General features: G+C 45.1%; 1 protein-coding gene across 2 annotated transcripts in view; it reads left to right on the top strand.

Moving 5' to 3' along the window:
• Positions 1-17,552, top strand: part of spop (speckle type BTB/POZ protein) — a 93,806-nt gene extending 76,254 nt beyond the window's left edge. Inside the window, exon 11 of one of the 2 annotated variants that reach the window (XM_070981151.1) lies at positions 17,488-17,552. In XM_070981151.1, the coding sequence (XP_070837252.1) occupies position 17,488 (1 nt within the window). In that variant the 3' untranslated portion in view covers positions 17,489-17,552. Of the gene's footprint in view, positions 1-1,126; positions 4,068-17,487 lie in introns of those variants that run through there. The other variant, XM_070981150.1, reaches the window with a different exon arrangement.
• Positions 17,553-21,346: the final 3,794 nt, after the last annotated feature.

Raw genomic sequence — 21,346 nt, 5'->3', positions numbered from 1 at the left:
AGACTCATCAGCAATTAATTACAAGATTTATCCAGAGCAGTTTTGGCTTTCTGGCCCCTGTTAGTTCATTATCGCCGAGCCTCTGAATTCACACAACCGCAGGGGATCCGAAGAGTTCAGAATGTCTCGAAAAATACTTTTTGATTTTAAGAGTGTGACGATTTCCCGAATCTGAAGTTTTAATGGCAAAGATAAGAAAAGACAAACTTGGGAACCAGTAATTAACGTGCGTCGTTTCTCCTTAATTATCCGTCCTGTTCTTTCTCTCTCAAATGTACTGAAGTTGAAGTGTATAAAGTAGCACGAAATGGAAATAATCGAGTAAAGTAGAAGTATCTCAAAGCTGTCTTTAAGCCCAGTGTTTGAGTGAGCTGGCTTTTTTATGGTCAGTCCTCATGCAGTGAGCTGAAATACAGCGGTTTATGCAGGTAAACAAAGCAAAATTAGAAAAAAAAAGGCTTGAAAGTAAATTTGGGTATATTTTTCTGTTTCTCTAACGCGTGGTTCTCCTGTGGGGCTGTGAAGTAACAATACAGAAGAGATTCTAAAAAAAATCCTGCCACATAAAATTATTCTGTTCTCACACCTTTTTCTCAAATCGTGTGAAACGCTGCAGAGCTTTACCTCCTCTGGACTCTAAGATCTATTGAAATGAGACAAAGTGCGACGGGAACGGCGTTTTCCTTCAGCTGAAGGAAGCTGCATGTGGCGCGTGACGAGGCGTTCGAGTGCGCCGCGTCTGTGAGGGGGTCAAACGCTTTGGAAGCAGCGCTGCAGAATATGATGTGATATGATGACAAAACGGTGACTCAGCAGACTTTCTTGTCACATGCCCACATATTTATGATCCTTGAACATTGCCTTTTATTTGTGTGATGTTATTTCTCTCAGAATGACCTCTGGGGTTAAATATTTAAAAATATAAAGTAAATAACAGCTCTGCCAGCTGGTATGACAAATCCTTAATGCCTCAGAGCTGCACTCCACACAGATGGAGTCAGATAATCCCAAACTCTTGAGGAGCTTGTTAATTTGTGCACTTATTTTATGTTCTTGTCCATTTAGTTAACTTTTTTCCCACTTTCCACCACTTTGCATCTCCTGTCTTTGCCCTCTTTTCTCTCAGTCACGCCGCTGATGTGATGGAGACATCGGCCTGGAAGTCCATGGTGATCTCTCACCCTCACCTGGTAGCGGAGGCCTACCACTCCCTGGCCTCGGCTCAGTGCCCCTTCCTGGGCCCCCCGAGGAAACGGCTCAAACAGTCGTAGCGGTCGGGAGAGACTCCGCTGTCCTAACCCTGCTGTGTCCTCCTGTACCGGCAGCCTCACTGCTCCTCACTCCCAGTCCTCCTCTCTGTCCTGCAGCATCCAGAGACACCCACGACTGAAGCCCCGGCGAGACGAGGAAACCAGGAGAGCAAAGAATTACAGGACTGACGCCACAGAGGAGCAACGACACATCTCTGTAGATGAGGACGAGGCGAATTCCATAAGATGTGACCCTGGATACTCGTGGACGGAAGCTGAAAGCCGCCTGTATCCCACATATCCTTCGTCTGCGACGTTGGAAAGATGGAGCTGTGATCTGTGAGTCAGTCACCGACTCACTGCTGACTCCCTGTAAATATAATTTGGCGGCATGGTGCGGTGTTAAAGCCCGAACTGTGGCTATAAAAAAAGACAAGTGCAGAAGATCAGCCAACCAGGAAGTGGAAGACTGTTGTCCCCACAGTGTTTGTCAGGAGTGTTTTCTCTGGAGAGCACAAACAGTTTGAATAAAAGAAGGCAAATGTGAACACGTTGTGCCTTAACCGGCAAACACTGTGCAGATTTTAGCTAATTCTCGAGTCGGGCTGTGTTTCTGCTGAGCGGCTGTGATGGTGGTGCTTTCAGGGGGTCACCGTGCTGACTACCTGAACAATCGACGGTCTGACTGTCAGACGGTTGTTTGGATGTCTGTCAGAAGTCGTGGTCTGCAGTTTGAGCAGATCCACAGTCAGATTTCTCACACGGCTGCTTGTTTTAGCGTGTTTGACATGTCGTACCTGAGACTGTAGATGCACCGCTGTGAGCGTGGCTGCAGAGCAGACAGACCATTGACTGCAGCTCCACGCGTCTCTTTTTTTCTCCTTACTTTCCATTCACAGCGGAAAAGCACAAACACTTCGCCGGCTTTCTATCTTTTTGTCAACACTGTGGAGGACGCAGTCGTCCTGTTTGAATAAACTTCGGCAGAACTGTCAGTGGACACGATCCGGCTCCATTCCCGATTCAGTGTGAGCAGCCACGTCAGGGCGGCTCAGGTGATCCGCAGCCTGAGGACGTGGAGATTAAATCCAGCAGAAACACGACGCAGGAGATTAATGAAAATGTGAAAAAAGCCTTTTTGCTCAGCTGTTACCTCAGAACATTCCCCGTGACTGAAACAATATTCTGATCCTATAAAATCCAGATGTTTTGAATTTTGTCCGGCATGTCTGTGTCTCTTTTCAGCCACATCTGACTCATTAATGCACAGCCTCTTTCAGCCCGTCACCGCATCAGTTTCAGGCTGAATCCCGTCCTGATCAAAGTTCAGTCCGCAGCGAACGTGCCGCTCATCTCTCATTCCCAGCTGCGTCCTGCGTGGACTCGGCTCTCGCTCGCGTCCACGGGCCCGTTTGATTCGGTCTCCGCGGCCTTGAGCAGAGAACAGATAGGCTGTAATCACTTCAGAGAGAGTCGGGCCTTTCTCTCGGACGGCATTTTAACAGGGATTTCTCTGTGTTGACCGAAGTCGAGGCCCAACGGGCTTTAAGGAGGCTCATCCCTGAGCCCCGCAAATCGCTCCTCATCAAACATTCAGCCCTGGCCAGCGACCACTGGGGACGCTCTGGCTCTGTCCCAGCGTTGATCAAATGGCAGGAAGGCCATTATTAGTGGCACAGAGTGTACTGTAGCTTCATGGCAGCACTGATGATTCAATTCCATCGTTTATATTTGAGGAGGAGCGTCACATTTCCAAGGTGCGACGGTGAAAGCAGCAACAGGACCGCAGAGTCTGACCCGCTCGGCTCTCAAGGACTAAACTTAGTTCATTCTCTGTCTGCTTAACTTTGTGTTTTATTCTCGCTGTCAGCGTGCTGTGATGTGCTGCGTGTCAGATTTAATGAACTGCCAGATGGACCAAAGACAATTATCCATCTTGATGGACAATAAAGTTGCATTCTTTAGTGCTCCCTTAAATATTGTACCATCACGCCGCTCAGCTATATGACACAAATCAGTATCACACACACCCAGATTACCAAGAAGCATATTTGTGAATACTGAGATGTATCACAACATGATAAATACGAGCAACATTACACATAAGATTATCATACATTTGCTCAGAATCATTAAATTTGACTTTGTGGGAGAGCTCAGAGCGACTGAGCCGAGCTTGGTTCAATAGACCTTTTATGAAAAATACAAAGTGCCAGAGTCAACAAACATAAAGCAGATGACAGATTCACAGTGTGAGGGCTGAGGTAAGACAGTGGCTCTGCACAGTCAACCGTATTAATAAATGAACTATTTCATTGCTAACAAATGACGTCTCGTAGACGTTTCTGGTGGCTCGTGTCTGAAGCGGCGTCCTGAGGGAGCCGGTTCCACTTTCCTCTTCAGAGTCCCTCTAATGTCACGACGGCCATACAGTCAGTGCGAGTCCTGGGTTCTGGATTCATCGGTGTACCCCGAGAGGTGAACCTGAACACGCAGTGCAATCCAATACAGCTCCTCTGCCATGAAGTCTCCTTTTAGGACGCCTTTAACGTTCATTTTGTTTGTCATACAGGCCTTAACCCAATCACGTTTTAGCACAGAGGTCACAGTAATGTGCTCAATGGGAAGGACAAAAACACTAGAAGCACCTCTCGATGTAATGCAGTCCAGCGCACCTTTAACATCATTTCCAAACATATAATCTAACTCGGGATTTTTTGACAATGTCACCAACAATTGCACATTAGGGGCTCCATTAAGATGAATGTTACGGACGAATAAGTGCGCTGGGTTGCGTAGGATTGTACAGGTGCCCATAATAAAAAAAAAAAGGTGACCATTGAGTGAATACACATCAGCAAGGCCGACCATTTACTGGCTGTTTCAATAACCTCCACGGCTGAAACACTTCCAGCATGTCCTCACCGAGCCGAGAAAGGAGGAGGTTTGATAGCTTACACTTCATAATGCCTGATAACCTTCCTGCCAATATTTCTGAGTTTGAGAGTTTCCCTATAAAGGTCAATGTGTGTGATTGTGTGTGTGTGTGTGCCTGCGTGTTGGACTGAAAGAGTGTGAACATGGCAGGCATATGGTGCTCTATGAGTGGGCATGCATGTCAGCACAATGTGCTTTTTTTAGGAAATGTCCCTGAGATAGGAAGAGGCTTTGTTCGCTTGAGTCTGAACCGCCAGCGTGACCTTCTTCATATGAGCTGGAATTTGAGGCATCAGGGTGTGATTTTTTTCCCAGCTTTGATAGTCAGCTTGTGTAGCAGCTTGCAGCCAACCTTCTGTGTCTTTGCAAAGATGTGTGTGTGTGTGTGTGTGTGTGTGTGTGTGTGTGTGTGTGTGTGTGTGTGTGTGTGTGTGTGTGTGTGTGTGTCTCCATTGGCCTTAGATGAGACAGTCACGGGGAGATAGATGGAGCGATGCATGTGGAGAGGCGTACTCAGTTGTTATGCATGCTGTATGAGTCTGTCACTCCCTCCCTCCTCCTCGCTCTTCCTCGTGTGCCTCCAACTCGCCGCCCCATCACTCACTCCTCCTTTTATGGGAGGAAGGAGGGCGAGGCGTGGCAGGTCAGTGCTGTGAGAGCCTGTGACAAGCTCTGCGTCTGTGTTAGCCCGCCATCGCTGAAGGGGAGGAAGAGCTGCGCCGAGATTGATGCCTGCTGGTCCGCTCTGCCCAGCAGGAGGAGGAGGAGGAGGAGGAGGAGGAGGAGGAGGAGGAGGAGGAGGGAGCAGTTAGGAGAAAGGGAAGTGGAGTGTTGGGTGGGAGGTCAGATTTCCCAGGGGTTTTGAGTTCAGGGGCTTGAAATTTAACTTTTGGCTCTCTCTTAAATCTTAAAGAAACACTGGTGTTATGTTGTGAGGGTTCGTTGTTATGGGGTCTATCGATCAGTCATTTACTGTCTTTAAGGAGCTTCTTTAATTGTCAGGGAGACTTTAATGGACAGTATTACCACTTTTTCTCAAGACCGAAGCGACGCTTTCCAACACGCTTCCATCTGTTTCCACTGGAAAAATCCAAATCTATTTATTAAACCTGCATTCAGTACATTTGTTTGGCGAGTTGGTGGCAGCACAACAAACCGAAAAAACATCAGTGACTTATTATGATCTTATAAAGTGGGTTTGTCACTGCCTTTTCACTGAAAACTGTAGCTTGAAACAAGGTTAATGAAAACACTGCGAATCAAAACTGTAAAGTCACAGCCTGTAAAACAGAAAAAATGCTGAAAGACACTAAAACACATGAAGAAGAATCAGAGGGACAATCCCCTTTATTTGTCACACAACACATACACGCGCACGCCATGCAGTTGGTGAAATTTGTCCTCCGCGGCAGACCAGGAGCGGTGGGCTGCCATCCGACCAGCGCCCGAGGACCCAGTTCCTTTGTCACCGTTGGTCAGGTGGTGATCTTCATGCCTGTTTTTAGTGTTTTTTTATGGAGGATACCTCAGGTGAACACAGGGAGAACATATAGGCTCCACACAGAAAGACCCCTTTCCTTGAGCAGCAGGCACCGAAGGCATGGTGGAGGACACGTCCCTGGTGCCCACAGTGGGAATCGAACCTGGGACCTTCTAGCTGTGAGGCGACAGTGTTGCCACGGTTCCACCATTGACGGCCACACACGATCACATGATGTATTTTAGTATAAAAAATATCGATTACAGCGGCTTTAAATTTAGGTATGAGGACGTATTGATATCACAACAGTTTAAGAGTCATCATAAATTGCAATATTTTAATTTTTATTAATAATGAACGTATTAATCAGAAAGATCAATAACGAGACATTAAATAGGACAATTTCTGGATTCTTTGGCTGTGAAAATTCATTTAGCTGGCGTGTACCCTTCAACAAAACACAATTAACACAATAAACCCAGACTTGATAGATTACTGCCTGTACTAAAGACTTTCATCTGTAATCTCATTAACAGTAATAAAACTCACTCACCATCAATGATGTAGTCATTTTAACAAGCCATCCAGCTATAAAGTATTAATAACTAAACTGGGGACATTAATAAAGCCATTTGTTCATCTTATAAACCCTTAATAAACCACGCTTCATTAAAAGAGTCGCGTGAAGCCGCCTGAGCGGCCGCATTAACGAGCGCACCTCACAACCTTTGTGAGGACATGTTTGACCATATATCCCTCATGATATTCCAAGTAATCCACTCAGACGGCATCATCCGTGACAGGCGATGGGAGCTCGGGCCTTGGGGCAGAGAAATGGAAGGATGAAGTGACAGGGATAATGGATGGATGGAGGGATGAAGAGTGATTGGGTGTCATACAGGTGGGATCGGGCCAGACAGATAGTGAATGAAGGAGCGATGGAGGATGGATGGCCGGAGCACCTCAGACATTGACAGCGTTGAGAGATTTGTCTTCTTTGTACTCCATTTGTCTTGTTTCTCCTTCTCCGCTGTGTCCGAGTGACTTAAATCTCATAAAACTATTTACTCTGACGCTGCGGCGGCGGCGGTCGGTGGTTTTGCTGTGATTCCGTATCTGCTCGTGAACGTCTCCATTTAAGGCGACTCTTCCGCACTGTTGTGAGGATTAGGAAGCATGCACAAACAAACACACTGCCATCCACAACAAACTGTTTTCTAATAACGTCGGATGTTGGAATTAGAGAATCAGACAGGGGAGTTGAGTCATACGCACACATGAACACAATTATGCGCACATACTGTATATATGAGCTGCTAATTGCTTTGTGAGCTCCGGTCCGTCTCGCCAATGTGCCGGTACAGTATTGCGGAGCTGTGGGTGTTTGCCCAGCTCATAACCGCAAACCAATGTGGCGAAGACAAGCTCATATATTAAGATAACCCCGAAACAGAATGGAATTGTATTTCCCCGGTGGTTCAAATGACTTCTGTGGTTGTAAACTGATAGTGGATGAGATTTGGCTTTAATGAAGCAAGACTTATTGTGCGCAGCGCAGCAGAGGTGCATAGGTGTGTGCGCTTCATTATTGGAGCGCGTGCTTGAACGTGCATGTGTGTCAGCGTGTCCATTTTTTTCCTTAACAAGGTGCGTTGTTATCTGCGGCCGCGTGTTTGCTCGCGCTCTCATGGTGGATGTTATTGTATCGCTATTTTTCTCGCTCTGAGGTTGCGAGCGTGTGTCTGACGGCCGTGATTTATTTTGCCTGAAATAATCAAGTGAAAGGTTTTTATTTTGCGCTCGTCCCCGGTGTAATCTCTCTCAAGGTTGTGTGTGTTTGTGTGTGTGTGTGTCTGCGCAGGCTGTAGGAGTGTCATCTTCATCTGTTTATTAGAATGTTCCCCACTGGCCTGGCTGTAATGAGACCTGTGGAGCCGAGGAGTGATGGAGTTGAACTCATCAGGAAAGAGAGGGGGAGATGTACGGCAGCTGGGAGGGGCAGAAAATAAAGAGGGAGGCTGGATGATGTGAAAAGGGCCAAGGCCACAAGAGCAAGTCGACTTTTTTTTTTTTTTTTTGGTCTCACTGTTGTTGTCTAAAGCTTTATTTGTTTATTGGGATCTGTTTCTGATCAGTGGATGCAGTCGCTTGTGATCGGGGTCATGTGATTTTCCCACGAAACATCTTCCTGTAGCCTGGAATTCCATCTGGAATTATTATCTTAGTTGCTCAGTGGCAGAGGAAATATTTCACCTCCCTCTGGGGTATTAATTCTGTCCAAATAGGTCTGGAGATATATAATGGGAAGGAGAGTTGAATGGAAAATAAATGGCACCATCCCAGCATGCATTAGGCGAGGCGAGAGTGGAGCCTTAATGTCCCTGAGGCTCCACTTGGTTAAGGACAGCAGTCAAATGAACTGCGAGTCTACAGCGATGCTAACGGCTGTGCTAGGGCTGTGGAACGTGGAAATACGTGGAGATCTACTGTAGATCTAAAAAACAAACACAAATAGCACGCTCAGGTGAAAACAGAGAAACCTGAGGAACGCTGTCGGATTTTGCCGATGAACACATAACGCAGAGGACGGCTGAGGCCAGACCTGCTGCAGCGAGAGACGAAAAGTTAGGATTCACTCTGGGCACCGTGAGTATCTGCTCCACATTTTATGGGAATCCGTCCAATCGCTGTTGAGACACAAGTCAGTGCTTCATCCTCTCCAGACCATGAATGTCATTTGAGATGTGTCAGCTTGGACAAAAGAGCCAAAATATTAAACACACAGGCTGATGCCATGTCACTAATCACTGAGGTCATCTGAAGAAACCAGGAGACAGCTGACAGTCACAGTCAGAAGACAGGAAACACACTTTCAGCTCTGGACTGGATGAGACCTGAAGAGAGAACGTGGGTTTGGACGAGACATCCTTTCAGGACAATACAATCCAGCAGCACCACCAACTGTTGGACGGACTCAAATATTGCCACAGAGTTGAATCAAATCCTCTCAGACGAAGTGTCAACAAAGATTTTATGTCGGAGGTCGGCTTTTTTTTTGCAGGGCAGCTGTATTGGATTGCAACAGATTGTAAAGGTGTACCAAATAAACTGGAAAACCAATGTGAGACAGATATATAGCCAATTGATAGAGCCTTTGTCCAGATAAATGTTTGCAGGGGCAGAAGCTGAAATTGCTGTGCACGAAATAAAACCAGCGTCTGAAGGGTTAAAACAACAGAGTGCAAGTGAAGCCGTGAGAAGAAAAAGCTAACAGAGTGTAAACCTTATAAATGAGATACTCTGTGAGGCAGGATGAGGGCTGGACAAGCAGAGGACGGCACACTGAAGGGCATCACAGGAAAGGGGGAAATAGGGTTGTCTTATGAGCACTGTGGTCCATTTGTTACCTGCGCATGGGTAAATGAAAGCCCTCTCTTAGCCTCGTTAAGCATGATGCACTGCCTCGGCCATCGGCTCGGCGCTGATTAAAACTCGCCCTCTGGAGTTTCGGGGGGGGGCGGCTAGCTGAGGCTGCACTCCTGCGCTCCCAAAGCAAATGGGCCGAAAGGTCACGGCCGGACGACCCCCACAGCCAGGTCTTGTTTATTTAGCCTTTTACCTCGACTGCCAATGGGACGGAGGGAGGAGATCTTCATTTACGCTCATGCTCATACAGCGGCAGCATATCAGACGCCAAACAACGTGACCCTGCTGCTTCCGGAGGATCGATACGCCGCTGTTTGTCTGCCTTAAACTGATTCCAGTGCTGCAGTTTGATTAATTCAAAATGTTTGATATAAAAAGGAGTATTATACTTAGATTTAGTGGAGAGTCTTGGATATTTTCACACTTGCGCCAATTAGTATTTGCTGTTGGCGAGGCTCAAGGGACGGTGATGTCAGTGTGTCCGCTCATCCATCGCTTTGGACTGAAATATCTCAACAGATATCAGATGAATTGCCATGAAATCTGGAACAAATATCCGCGGCTCCCAGAGGAGGAGTGCTGCTTGCTTTGGCGACCCTCTGACTTTTCCTCTGACACCACCACGAGGTTGACCTTTGTGCTTCAGAGGCTCCGCGCGTTTTCATCGACTGCCATCATTGGCTCAACATTTTACTTCATCCGATAGTTTGGTTTACGGATCTAATGGACTCTAGAGCCTAGGTATATTAAGAATGGATCAGATTTGTAAGAAGTGCAGCGTTAAAAGGGTCACACATGGTGACAAACCCACAGAGAGTCGTTTAACACTGCAGTTTCCCTTCGATCATTTGAAGGCTTTTGTGTCTTCGCTTCCAAGCTCACATATTCTACTCTGGTCAACCCCAATTTTAGCCACAGCAGGCAGCTGCAAACCTACATTATAAGGACCTTATCAAATGAGAAATCTGTTTATTTGAAGGTGCTGCAGGATTATGACATACCGAGCATTTATGGGCATATGGGAACCAAATAACAGGATTAAAATCTTGTCGCTGCAGATCGTCTACGCTCACAGATACTCCCAAAATCTGAAGAAACTAACCTGAGCACTCAAGTATCTGGAAGCATAAAAAAAATCTTCAGTGTCCCCGGGTCTAAGTGTGTGTCCAGATTATGTTCCATCCTGCCAAGAACAAAATTCACAAGCAAGCTTGCAACTTTTGGGATGAATCGGTATCAGCTTCCAAAAAGCCACATCATCAGTCACCCACAGCAGACCTGATAAACTCAGCTGGCTCTGTGTAACGAGTGTCTGCTAGCAGAAGGAAGCAAAGCTGAGAGAGACACAGACATGCACTTTTAATCTCTCCCCTGCTTCACCTCTTCTACGTGTCTCCATCTCTGCCTGTTTGGGTTTCAGACTCCAGCTTTTAACATCAGACTCTTTGATAGGAACAAACACCAACTGTCTCATTTCTCTGAACATTTTGGGAGGCTCATAGGAAGCGAGGAGGGCATTTCTGTCATTCGTTGATGAGGATTCCCAGATATCTGTGTTTGTGTTGTATGATTAATCTCCACAAGGCTCGGGTTATTTGTAAAATTACATTTGACAAGTCAGCCTGCAACATGCTGCAGGATAATACTGGCACAGGAGACTCTGCTGTTTGGTTTGGTCATTATCAAATATTCACCGTATCTACAATCAGAGCTATTCTGTGCCATCATGTTTTGATCTGTTTTAGCACCTGAACTGCTTTCCTTCACTGCCTTGTTAACGTCCTCTTAAATTAGTGATTTCTCTCACTTTACAGAATCCTTCTTGCCATTCAGAGAGAACAGGATGCCTGTTTTATTCAGCGAGGCGGTCGTAGCCGCGAGAAGGAGTTAAAGCAATGCAATCAAAAGACAAGAGCTATTACCATTCAAGCAAAACTTAAACCCGATTCGCTCGTTTAAGTGTTGTCCCCTGGCTGCAGTGTTGGAAATAACAGTTGGTTTATTGCACCAAATATCTACAGAGTGAAGAAACAATCAAATACAAAAGCATTGAAATACAAGATGTCTCCTAATAAGACTAAGAATCTCCAGCCTGCCAGTCCTGTCAGACCATTCGAATGCACAAATGCTAAATGCTAACATGGGCATGCTAACATGCTCACAGTGACAATGCTAACATGTTGATGCAAACATTAACCATACAAACCAACTTAAAACAATTGTAAAGGCAAATTACAGGGGAGACCATGCCTGTGCCAAATTTTATGGCAATCCATGCAGGAGCTGTTGAGACGTTTCACTAAAAAACACAAATGTCAACCACATGGTGGCGCTACAGAAAACGTCGAGGGACCATCAAAGCCATTGCCATCTCCAGAACCTGCATGGCTGAAAACTGTGCTAACATTAGCTCGTTTGTCTCTGCGATTCGGGCCGTGAAACATGAGCAAACCGTCGGCTTCCTGACGACACGTAGCACGATCCACGTTTTGTTTGATCTTCCTTAAATTTCAAACGGTTAACTCTTTCAGCCGTTCGGAGTTTAATCCCCCGTGGAGGTGTCTGACATTGCTTTCCTCTCACCTCTGATATTTTCAATCCAATTCCTCCCCTCGCTCGCTGTTCTTAACACCTTCCTTTGTGTTGCGCTCATCCCTCCAGCTCTGCTCTACCCTCGCCTCTCCTTCAGCGTCCTTCCCCCATCCACAGCCGTCTTCCCCCCTCCAGCCTCCCCTCATCTGCATCCCCTCTTGTCTCCGTCTTTTCTTTTCTCCGAGTCAGTCTTTCTTCCCCCTTGGTTTGTGGTGTAGGTCCGGCGAGGTGTAATTGGGTTGTGCTCTGTTAGAGAGCTGCTGGGAGAAGAGCTTTAATCTTTAGTCTCGCTCGAAATGTAAAGTGAAGGCTGGAGGCTTCTGGCCACAGCGCAGATTTTCCTTCTTACCACACACGTTTGCATATTCACCTTCCTTTCTAAAGACACAATGCCTTAATGCATATAGAGGATTACTCACTTGATTTTTTCCAAATGCAAAGAATTAGCTGCAGACCACACTCACTACACAGTTCTCTCGCTTTCAATTCAGTGTCAGTGCTTTCAAAAGACAAGTGTATATGCTGATTCTGCCCACAGCAAGTAAAGCGCATTAGTGCTCTCCAGGTGGTGTGTTGACTAGATAATGAGCGTTGAGGTAATTGATTGGGGGTTGTAATTAGTGGTTAGCTGTCACTGATTAATCACAGTCCACTGCTTCCAGTGTTATCATGTCTGGGTCTCACATTATTTTGAGCATGTGTGTCTGCTTCAGCAGGCAGCAACTGCGCCTTTATTCTGCTCGTCTTCACTCCGACCTGACGTGGCCACCCCAACTCACGTGTGCACACACTTTTCTACGCTCTCCTTTCCTTCTCCCCTAAAAAAAACAAAACAAAACCCACATTTCATTATGTGTTATGTCCTTCCAATATCTTCCTCATTGCAGTTTCAGCTGTTTGGTTTATCTCATTTCCTCACTGACTCCCGTCTGTCCCTTTAGCCAGTCTTATTAAAAATATATAAATAAACGACAGTCTGCAATCCGCTCTCAAGCCTCGAGGCTGTCCTATTGTCATTTTTGATTAGTGCTGGTTTGTCAAATTAGCCTGCTTTAATCTCACGATTAAATGATTTAATAACTTTCGCACTGGTATCAGATGTAACTTTTGTAAGTGACTCATTTGTATGCTGAAGCTTGTGAAATCATTTCTGTTAATAGGATAATTCTAGTGCTAATCAGCAAGTTTTTGCTCAGATGTGGTACTGCTGAGCTTCCTGCTACATCTCCAGATTACTGACAGATAGCTGTACTGCACACTAGTATTACACAGAGCTTCGGCAGAGGATTTGTCTGTGTGTTAGGATCTGCCCTCGCATCTTTTTCCTCTTCCCCGTCGTGTTATTTGTCTGTCTGGGAGTGGTTTTCTCCACTCCCTGCCCTCACCTGCCTAATCACCTGCACACCTGTTGTGCATCAGACTCATTAGACCAACAGTATTTAGCCTGGCTTTCTCCTCCAGTGGTTGCCAGATTGTCCTGATCCTTCCTGTGTGTTAGTTTTTCTTATGTGCTTTCAGTTTATGACCTTTTTGCATAATAAATAGACTTTCTTTCATTCACTCCTCCTGTGGCACCTGCTCATTTGAGTCCAGAAAGCATTCCAAGGTTAAAGCCTTAACACATCGCCTGTATGTCTGCTCAGGTGTAGCGCTCGCTCTGGGCTGGCAGTGTCATGAAAACACACAGTAGCTTGACCCCCTGAGGTTTCAGGATGTGTGTGTACTTATGTGTTTTGAGTGACAGCCCCGGACAGTGGAGACTTTCTGGTCCTTCCTCGCCTTTAGAGACATGTTTAGTGTTACTGGCACAGTAAAATGGCAGATAAAGCATCTTCATCTGATCAGTGGATGGACTATCTGAGGATGGTATATTTCCAGAGTGATCGAAACTCCATCCCCTTTGACTCTTAGATCACAAGCTGATGACATCAAGGCAGGGAGGGGTTAGTTGGTTGCCTGTCTTTTGATTGGTATTTTACATATACCAAGAGATATCAGGACAATTAGTGCAGACAGAAAACTTGGAAAAGCAGCTTTAACTGATTTTTTTTAGCAGCCAAACAAGCTGTCAATTCAGCGCTGACATATTGTCGCCTTACAAAGGTGACGTGTTAGCAACCAGTAGCCAATTTACACATCCAGCAGACACATAACAACATCAGCCGTCATGTTTCAGGTTGCAAATTTTAGTCCAATAAAGTCCTTTTAGTTCAGTTTCACAGACTCCAGAGAGAAACATCTCACTCTTTAGCAGCTAAACGCTTCAGTCTGTTCACCAGCCAGTCGCCAACTGTGTCTGTCTGCCATTTGAGGCTGGACAGGTAGTGAATAGTGGGTGCACCACTTCCAAAACAGCTGCCGACTGCAGCTGGAAACCAAGCTAATAACGAGCTGCTAGGTGCTAAAATACTCTGCAGAGTTGAGGGAAGGTGCAGCATTGGGTGATAATTCTCTGTAGCTACTAGTGGCCCTTTTCCCATACACACTACCCCAAGGTCATTCAACACATTGTTGAAATAAATATGATTTGTGCAGCTTTAAGCTTTTCGAGGTTAGACTTAGGTCAAAGTAAGGGTTGAGTTTAGGCAAATTATGAGGGGTTGGAGGAGTGTTTGGGGGTAGGGAACGTGTCATGGTCCTCATAAGTATTATGTAATTAGCGGTATGGTCAAGGTAAGTCTCCAGGAAATGAATATAAGTCTATGTGATGTCCCCAAAAGTGATGAAAACCATGTGTGTGTGTGTGTGTACATGTGGGAGGGAGTGGGATAGAAAATCCCTCATTTCACCACTGTGCAGAGGAATGCCAGCATGATGTATGAGGTCACTCGTCCTTCAAGAAGCTTTGCTCTATCCACTTTTATCAGGCAAGCTGTTCCCGCCACACACACACACACACACACGCACACACACGCACACACACACACACACACACACACACACACACACACACACACACACACACACACACACACACACACACACAGCCTCACAAACAGACCCCTGCATACCTGAAAGGTCACTGTGTGGGATGTTGGTCCATCACTTTGGCTATTACCCTTCATTAGATTTAAAACACCTCGGTCCAGCTGACTCTGTGAAACAGTCGCTGCCTGTGAGACGTTTCTTTTCAGGACCTCATGAATTCTTCAGACGGCCGTTTGCCCTCCTCCACCCGGGCCCCCGATCGCTCAGGTGAGCTGAGGCGTCCAAGCTGAAGTCATCACACATTCTCCTCACACCTGAGCGAGGTGAGTTCGTGTGTCAGTCCTCCTCGTCACGAGTGTGTCGCGGTCTCTCTCACACACACACACACACACACGCGCACACACGCGCACACACACAGTCTCCCGCCTGGTTAAGAATTCCATCAAAAGCCCCAAAGCTGACGCTTTTTTCCTTGTTTTGTTTATGTACTGCTGTATTCCTTTCTTTATTTACGTTCAATCCAAAGTTTTCATTAAAATGCAAAGGATTTTTGCCTCTTACTTATTCTTCTTCAATCTGCCAATTTCCCCCCACTGCACTTGAAAATTATCTTGACTTGTGAGGCTTTGCAAGTCTCTCAGGTCCTCCTGGGGGTCCAGTTATTTCTCAGCTGGGAAAATACAAATATCTGCCGCAACGGGCCAATAACTCCCTTTTACATCTCAGCACTAGAGCAGTCAGTCATTTAATTCTGATTGTAAATCTCCTCATAACTGCCAACATCTGACCTCAACGCTGATACTTAATTTTCCATCTCTGGAAAATAATTAACAGAAAATTAAAACAATTAAATGACAAAGAACAAGCAGCCATATCACTCAAGAGTGGCGTGTGTGGGTGGTTTCTGTTTATGATGGTTTCATATGAAAATAAATCAGATGCATGTGTGTGTTTTTCTTTCCGGGCCAGTTTACTGTAAACACCCAGACAATCAACTTCATATCAAAAACAGTATTCAGCATCCTTCACAATAAACAGCGTGTGGCATCATTATGATGGAGCAGCAGAATATGACAGCAAAACAAAGCCCTTTTTTCCCTCAAGCACTCCTGAAGACTCTCCCTCATTTGAATTAAGACTTTTCTTCTTTGCAGGTGTGTGTTTGTGGAAGCTTTCCTCTGAATTTACAACGCGTCCACGGCTAGTAATCTTGAGAATGATCCTGAAAAATGTGACGCGGGGTGATGTGCGTTGTGTTAATGAGCCACATTATCATGAAATCCGGAGTGAATAAATAAATGAATGAATTACAGTGGCTGCACAAAGGTGCGTGTGCAATGATGGGAATAATAATTATCACTGTGCTGTCGCTCCAGCTAATGACTATTAGCATGATGCCTTGTACAATATGTAGCAATGCTCCATTGCTGCTAATTTGGAGTGTGTAATTGCAGGCTGTCTGGAGTCTAAAATAATATTTCACCATCGATTAACGTTGGAAACCACTATGACTTATAATTTTTGCATTCATGGCTAAAGTTCCTTTTTTCGTCCGTTGAGTCATGCGAACTCATCATCTCCTCTTCTGCTTATTCCAAACATAACATACATGATTGCCTGTGCACATGCTGTACAGTGAGGATTTTCCCCAGAAACGAGTGAACAGCGCTGTGAAAGCTTTCATAAACTGGCCGCGCAGTAAGTAGGTTGAATCACTCCTGTGCTGCAGCAATCAGTGAGTTGTGAGTTGAATGTGCTGCTCCAGTGGGAATCCATTAATAAACAGCTGACGACACGATGCACACTATAAACCAGAAACAGTGGGGAGAGGCTGTGCTGCTGGATTATAATGTAGGACTTCACAAAGGGAACTTCACAGACACTTTTCATGCAATCGTGATGCACGTCCGCCTTTCAGAAATAAAGATTATTGTTCACAGAGTGTTTTAGATATTTGAGGGGCTGCTGTCGATGGGCTATTTAGAACAGCTGACATGGAGTCTGATGGGCTTTCTCTGCACTATTCTCTCCTCCGTTTTCCCCTCAGCGATGAGGGAAAGATGCAGCTCAGATCTCTGCTGGACAAAACATCTGTTCAGCCTCTGAGGAAGTTCAGGCAGAGTGTGAAGTAACGCTTGTGTGTGCATGTGCGTTGTATGAGCATTGTGAATATCGGTCCGAGCTTTCAATGGGAGCCGGCATGTTGACGGTCCGACCAAAGGTGAAACAGTTATCAGGCATACTGTCGCGGCCGGTAATTCAGACATACTCGTGAGAAGAAATGTCTGTGTAGAAAATCCTGTAACATTTCACAAGTAACCTTCCCAACACTGATCCTGCATCGCTGTGGCCAGCTCTGCTATGATTGGATTTCCAGGAGTGTGTACCAGAAAACTGAATGAATGCAATGAAGGATGAAGATCCTTCAGGCCTGCTGCTTTATATTTAGATTTTCCCTTTTCCACTTCCAACTCAATCAGCTGACTGAGGGCTCTCACACCTTTCTCTTCAATCAGATTTCAGCTCAACCTCTGCGAGCCAGAGGTCTTTTTCTTCGCTCTTTCTCTCAGTCTAGACTCCATCAGGGGGATATTCCTGCAGCAGTGGGACGCCGATCCCTGTAAAAAATGATAAATCTCTGAAACTTTTACTGTGCACGCCGCATCAAATATTTATATTAATAAGTTATTAATATTTTTTAATAACTCTTTACACCCATTTTGAATTTGTCTCAGCAGATTGAACTAGTTTTGGAACGTTGATGTGTCTTTGTAGCTTTATACGTCTCATGCACCTTGAACATGGACTGTTTTTCTCTGTATTTAATGCTGAAGTAAGATTGTCATTTTTAGTTTTTATAATCTGTCATTGCAGAGGGGGCGAGGACCTACAGTGCGCCCTTATACAGCCTGGAAGCCGTATGGAGATGCAAGGATCCAAGAGGAAACAAATGTGGATTACAGTGAGCTGTTTCAGAATCATGTTTGACGGCATGGTGCATCATGCTCAAACCTCATTCAGATAAAGGATAAAAAGTAAGTCTGGCCGGACAGACAACAGAGGGTAGAAAGCAAATGAATATACAGTTTGACCTTCAGTGATGTTGGATGCCCATAAAGTCAAAGCGCCACAGAGCCACACAACCAAGCTACATAATAAACACACAACAAAGCGCACAAGCAAAGTGTGGCCTACGATACAAAAGCAGACATGATAGCAAACAACACAAGCAGCAACAAGCAACGCTCTTTTTGAAAATGCCATAGAGCTAACAAGCCAATTGCCTCACAAATAATGAATGTGGAACAACTTTCCAGGTTTTCATCCAGCAGCTTGAGTCTGTAGTGAAACCTACATGAAATGTGCAAAATGTCCAATATCCAAAAATCATATCAAGGTTGGTTTCCAGCTACCTGCGCAGAGCTATCTTCGTGCTCCTCGCTAACATTTCCAGTTGCTTGGCTGGTGGGCGGCAGCAGCACACTTTGCAAACATGGAGGGTTGAGCTGTTGAGGAGAAGTTTGTGAGCGGAGCACATGAGGCCACAAGATTCTTCCTCTGCTTCCACTTTATTGTTATGAAAAACAGCGAGGGAAACCAAATTACAGCAGACAGGCTGCGAGCTGTAAAAACCCCCGGCAGCCAAATCAACTCAGAGTGGCCGGAGCCCTATTAAGGGGGTACTAAGGGGGTGGCATCAACGACAATACAGACAGACTACAGTGCCCCCTCTGGTGCTGTGTGCTGCATAAAACGAGAGCCCCTTGGCAGTGTCTGCTCTGCAGAAGAGTCTGGCTTTTTACTTTTCACCACAGCGAAGACACACATTTAAAATATTCAACTGAACAACAAAAATGCATGTTCATTCAGGCAGATCAGGGGCCGTGGGCCCCGGGCAGCCACACCCTCTGCCCTCCTGCTCGCTCCACTACAGGTTAAAATCACTAAAGTATTTGAGTCAGGAGTATGTATTCATAGGCCGGATATTTTGGTCTGTTTTCATGCTAGAATAGAAGAAGGAACGTCTGCTTTCACCTGCTTCAGAAAGGTTTTGACTGCATAAATAATGACTTTCTCAGTTTCAAATGACTAATATATGGTATAGATGGTAAATTATATAATGCCTGAAATGTTCTTTGTGTGCAGATTATCGACTACAGAACAATTTGATTTGGTGTAAAACATATAGATGATCTAGTGCTGGAAATTAAGCAAGCAGCTCTTCATGGCTGGTGTTCTTCTATACGCAGATGATGCAGTGATCTTTGTGGAGACTGGAAATGATTTCAGAGTGTGTTAAATGTTGTGTTCTGCTGGTGCAGTAAATGGAGGCTGAGGATGAACAAAGGTGATAAAACTTATACACAGTTGTATAAATTTTGTGTCTGTCCTATTTTAGATTACGATGCACAGGTTCGATGTTATTACGTGCAAACAAAAGGTGGTGCAGTTCAGAACAGAGCTATGAGCTGTTTTCTGTCTGTTTGTAAAACAGCTCCAAACTTGCAGTGGTTTCATGGATAGGAGCCATGTGAAGTGCTGCATACAGTTATATATTATATATATGTAGTGTTAGTCAAATAAAACAAGACTATTTGAAAATGACTGGCAGTGGAAACCGGACACTTCCACTCAGTTTCAGAGGAGAGAAAGCGTCACCTGTGTGATCTGTGAGAGGTTCAAACATTTTGATCTGCTGCCAATTTGATCACAATCTTAGATGTAAGTGTTTCCTTAACATGTCTGGAGAACGTCCTGTTTCTTTTCATGTCTGCTGACTGTAGACTTCAGTGCCTGCTTCCAGTCTCAGCTCGGTTTGTGTTAATGCTGACCAGCATTATGTTTGATGTGTGACAGACGCAGGCTGCTTTACCGCTGTAATGTTAAAGGAGAAGGACTGTGTTCATATTTGGGTTTACATTGTTTGACATGATTTGAGGTGCACTCTATTTGTTCTTGCGCTCTCATTATGTTATTTGTTGTGTAGTGTCTTGTAAACAGTGCAGGCTGTGCACACTTTGGTTGATGACATGTTGAAAAATAAAGTACTTTCTTACAGCTACTACAATGCCAACTCGGATTATCTGCAATAAACTACTGCCTGATTTATCAGCCAAGCTGTGATCGTAAGATTTGGGACAATTGTTATGTTTAGATTTAGACACTTTTATCCAAAATACTTCACAATTACCCTCTCATTTACCCATCCATGCACCAGTGGCAACAAGCTGCCTTGCAAGGCACTGACCCAACCATCTGGAGGGATCACGGTTCAGTGACTTGCTCAAGAATACTTTGATATGTTGGGAATCGAGCTGCCAACCTTGTCATTAATAGATGAGTCGTTCTACCTGCTGAGCCACAGGCACCCGGTCCGTGTAGCCAATTCAGCCAAAAAATTGTGCGTTCTAGCATAGAAAGATGAAAAAGCGTGAAGATTGTTAGTGTTTCTGCAGTTCTTTGTACATTTAGCAGAAGTCTGAGCTGCATTTACCTCTTCTGTAAGGGTTTTATTCCATTATGAATATATTTCTTTTAATCATAAAACCCACTGAGGCACAAGCCAAATCTCAAATGACCGAAAATGTCGAAACACTGGACCAACTTTGGTTTAAACCTGTTATACAGTGTGTTTTACACTTTCCTGTCAACTTGATTGATGAAAGCTTTGTACCAAATCCTTCAGTCCAAATATTTTTTTCTGAGATCATTAGGTTGATTGAGAGTTCTGATTTCAGTCTATAATAATGGACTAAATGTAAACTTAACAATCACTTTAGATTTTATGCCGTATGGAGGAAATCCTTTGTGTTTCATTTGCTGTATTTCGTGCAGGGCAGGGGTGGATGATATGAGACGAGCGTTGGCTGGCCCTCAAGCCTAAACGATATTGGTCCACACTGGGGGTCCTTAGTGATAGAGGTGGTAATAAAATAAAGATGAGACTGGGCCCATGATATTTACAGAAGGACAATGCGATTACGAGAGGACTGTTAGTTCTGCTATGAAGCTCTTGGGTTGTGATGAAAAGCAAGGGGAAGATATTAAACCTGAACCATTTTGTAAAAGCCTGCCTTTTGCCATCCGCACCTGCCTCTGAGAGAACCTGGGTGTCATGTAAATAAAGAGAGAAAGGAAGAAGGATGATTGCTTTAGAGGAGAGGGACAGCAAAGGGATGGGGGGGGGGGTGCAGAAAGAAAGAGCAAAGAGGGCTGGAAAATGTGTCAGTGAAATATATAGAGAAGGTAAATGGAATCTTCTGAGAAATGAAGGATGAAGGACGGCATATTGGAACCTGGGAGGGAGAACGTCGGGCTGAGGTAGAGATGAAAAGTGAGTGGGTGTGAGAATGACAGTCAGAGGCTGAGGCTTCCTCAGTATGCGGGGCAGAGCGGAGGTCTGGATGTGGTCAGTCAAGCTGCTGCATTCAGCTGCTCCAGACCTACAGCTCCTGTGAAACTGCACCGATTCAATACTTTCAATATCAGCCGAACTGCTTCGACCGGGCTCAGCCTCATCAAAATCACGCGGTCCTGATAAAAATCCTCAAACATGAGCGCGGGCTTTGTGATAAAAACATAAAAGATGACATTTTTAATATTCCAGAATTTAATATCTGGAGCGCTTTATGCTCCGATAACGTTTGCAGTGCGGCTGCAGTGTTGTTGATGCGTCTGTGGCCAAAGCAGGGATGTTACAGTAAACTGAACAGAGAGAGGATGAGATGTATGG

This window comes from Chaetodon trifascialis, chromosome 15 (assembly GCF_039877785.1).
Source record: "Chaetodon trifascialis isolate fChaTrf1 chromosome 15, fChaTrf1.hap1, whole genome shotgun sequence".
NCBI classification, from domain to species: domain Eukaryota; kingdom Metazoa; phylum Chordata; class Actinopteri; order Chaetodontiformes; family Chaetodontidae; genus Chaetodon; species Chaetodon trifascialis.
The sequence above is the reverse complement of the archived record's forward strand: the minus strand, read 5'-3'. Positions and strand labels throughout refer to the sequence as shown.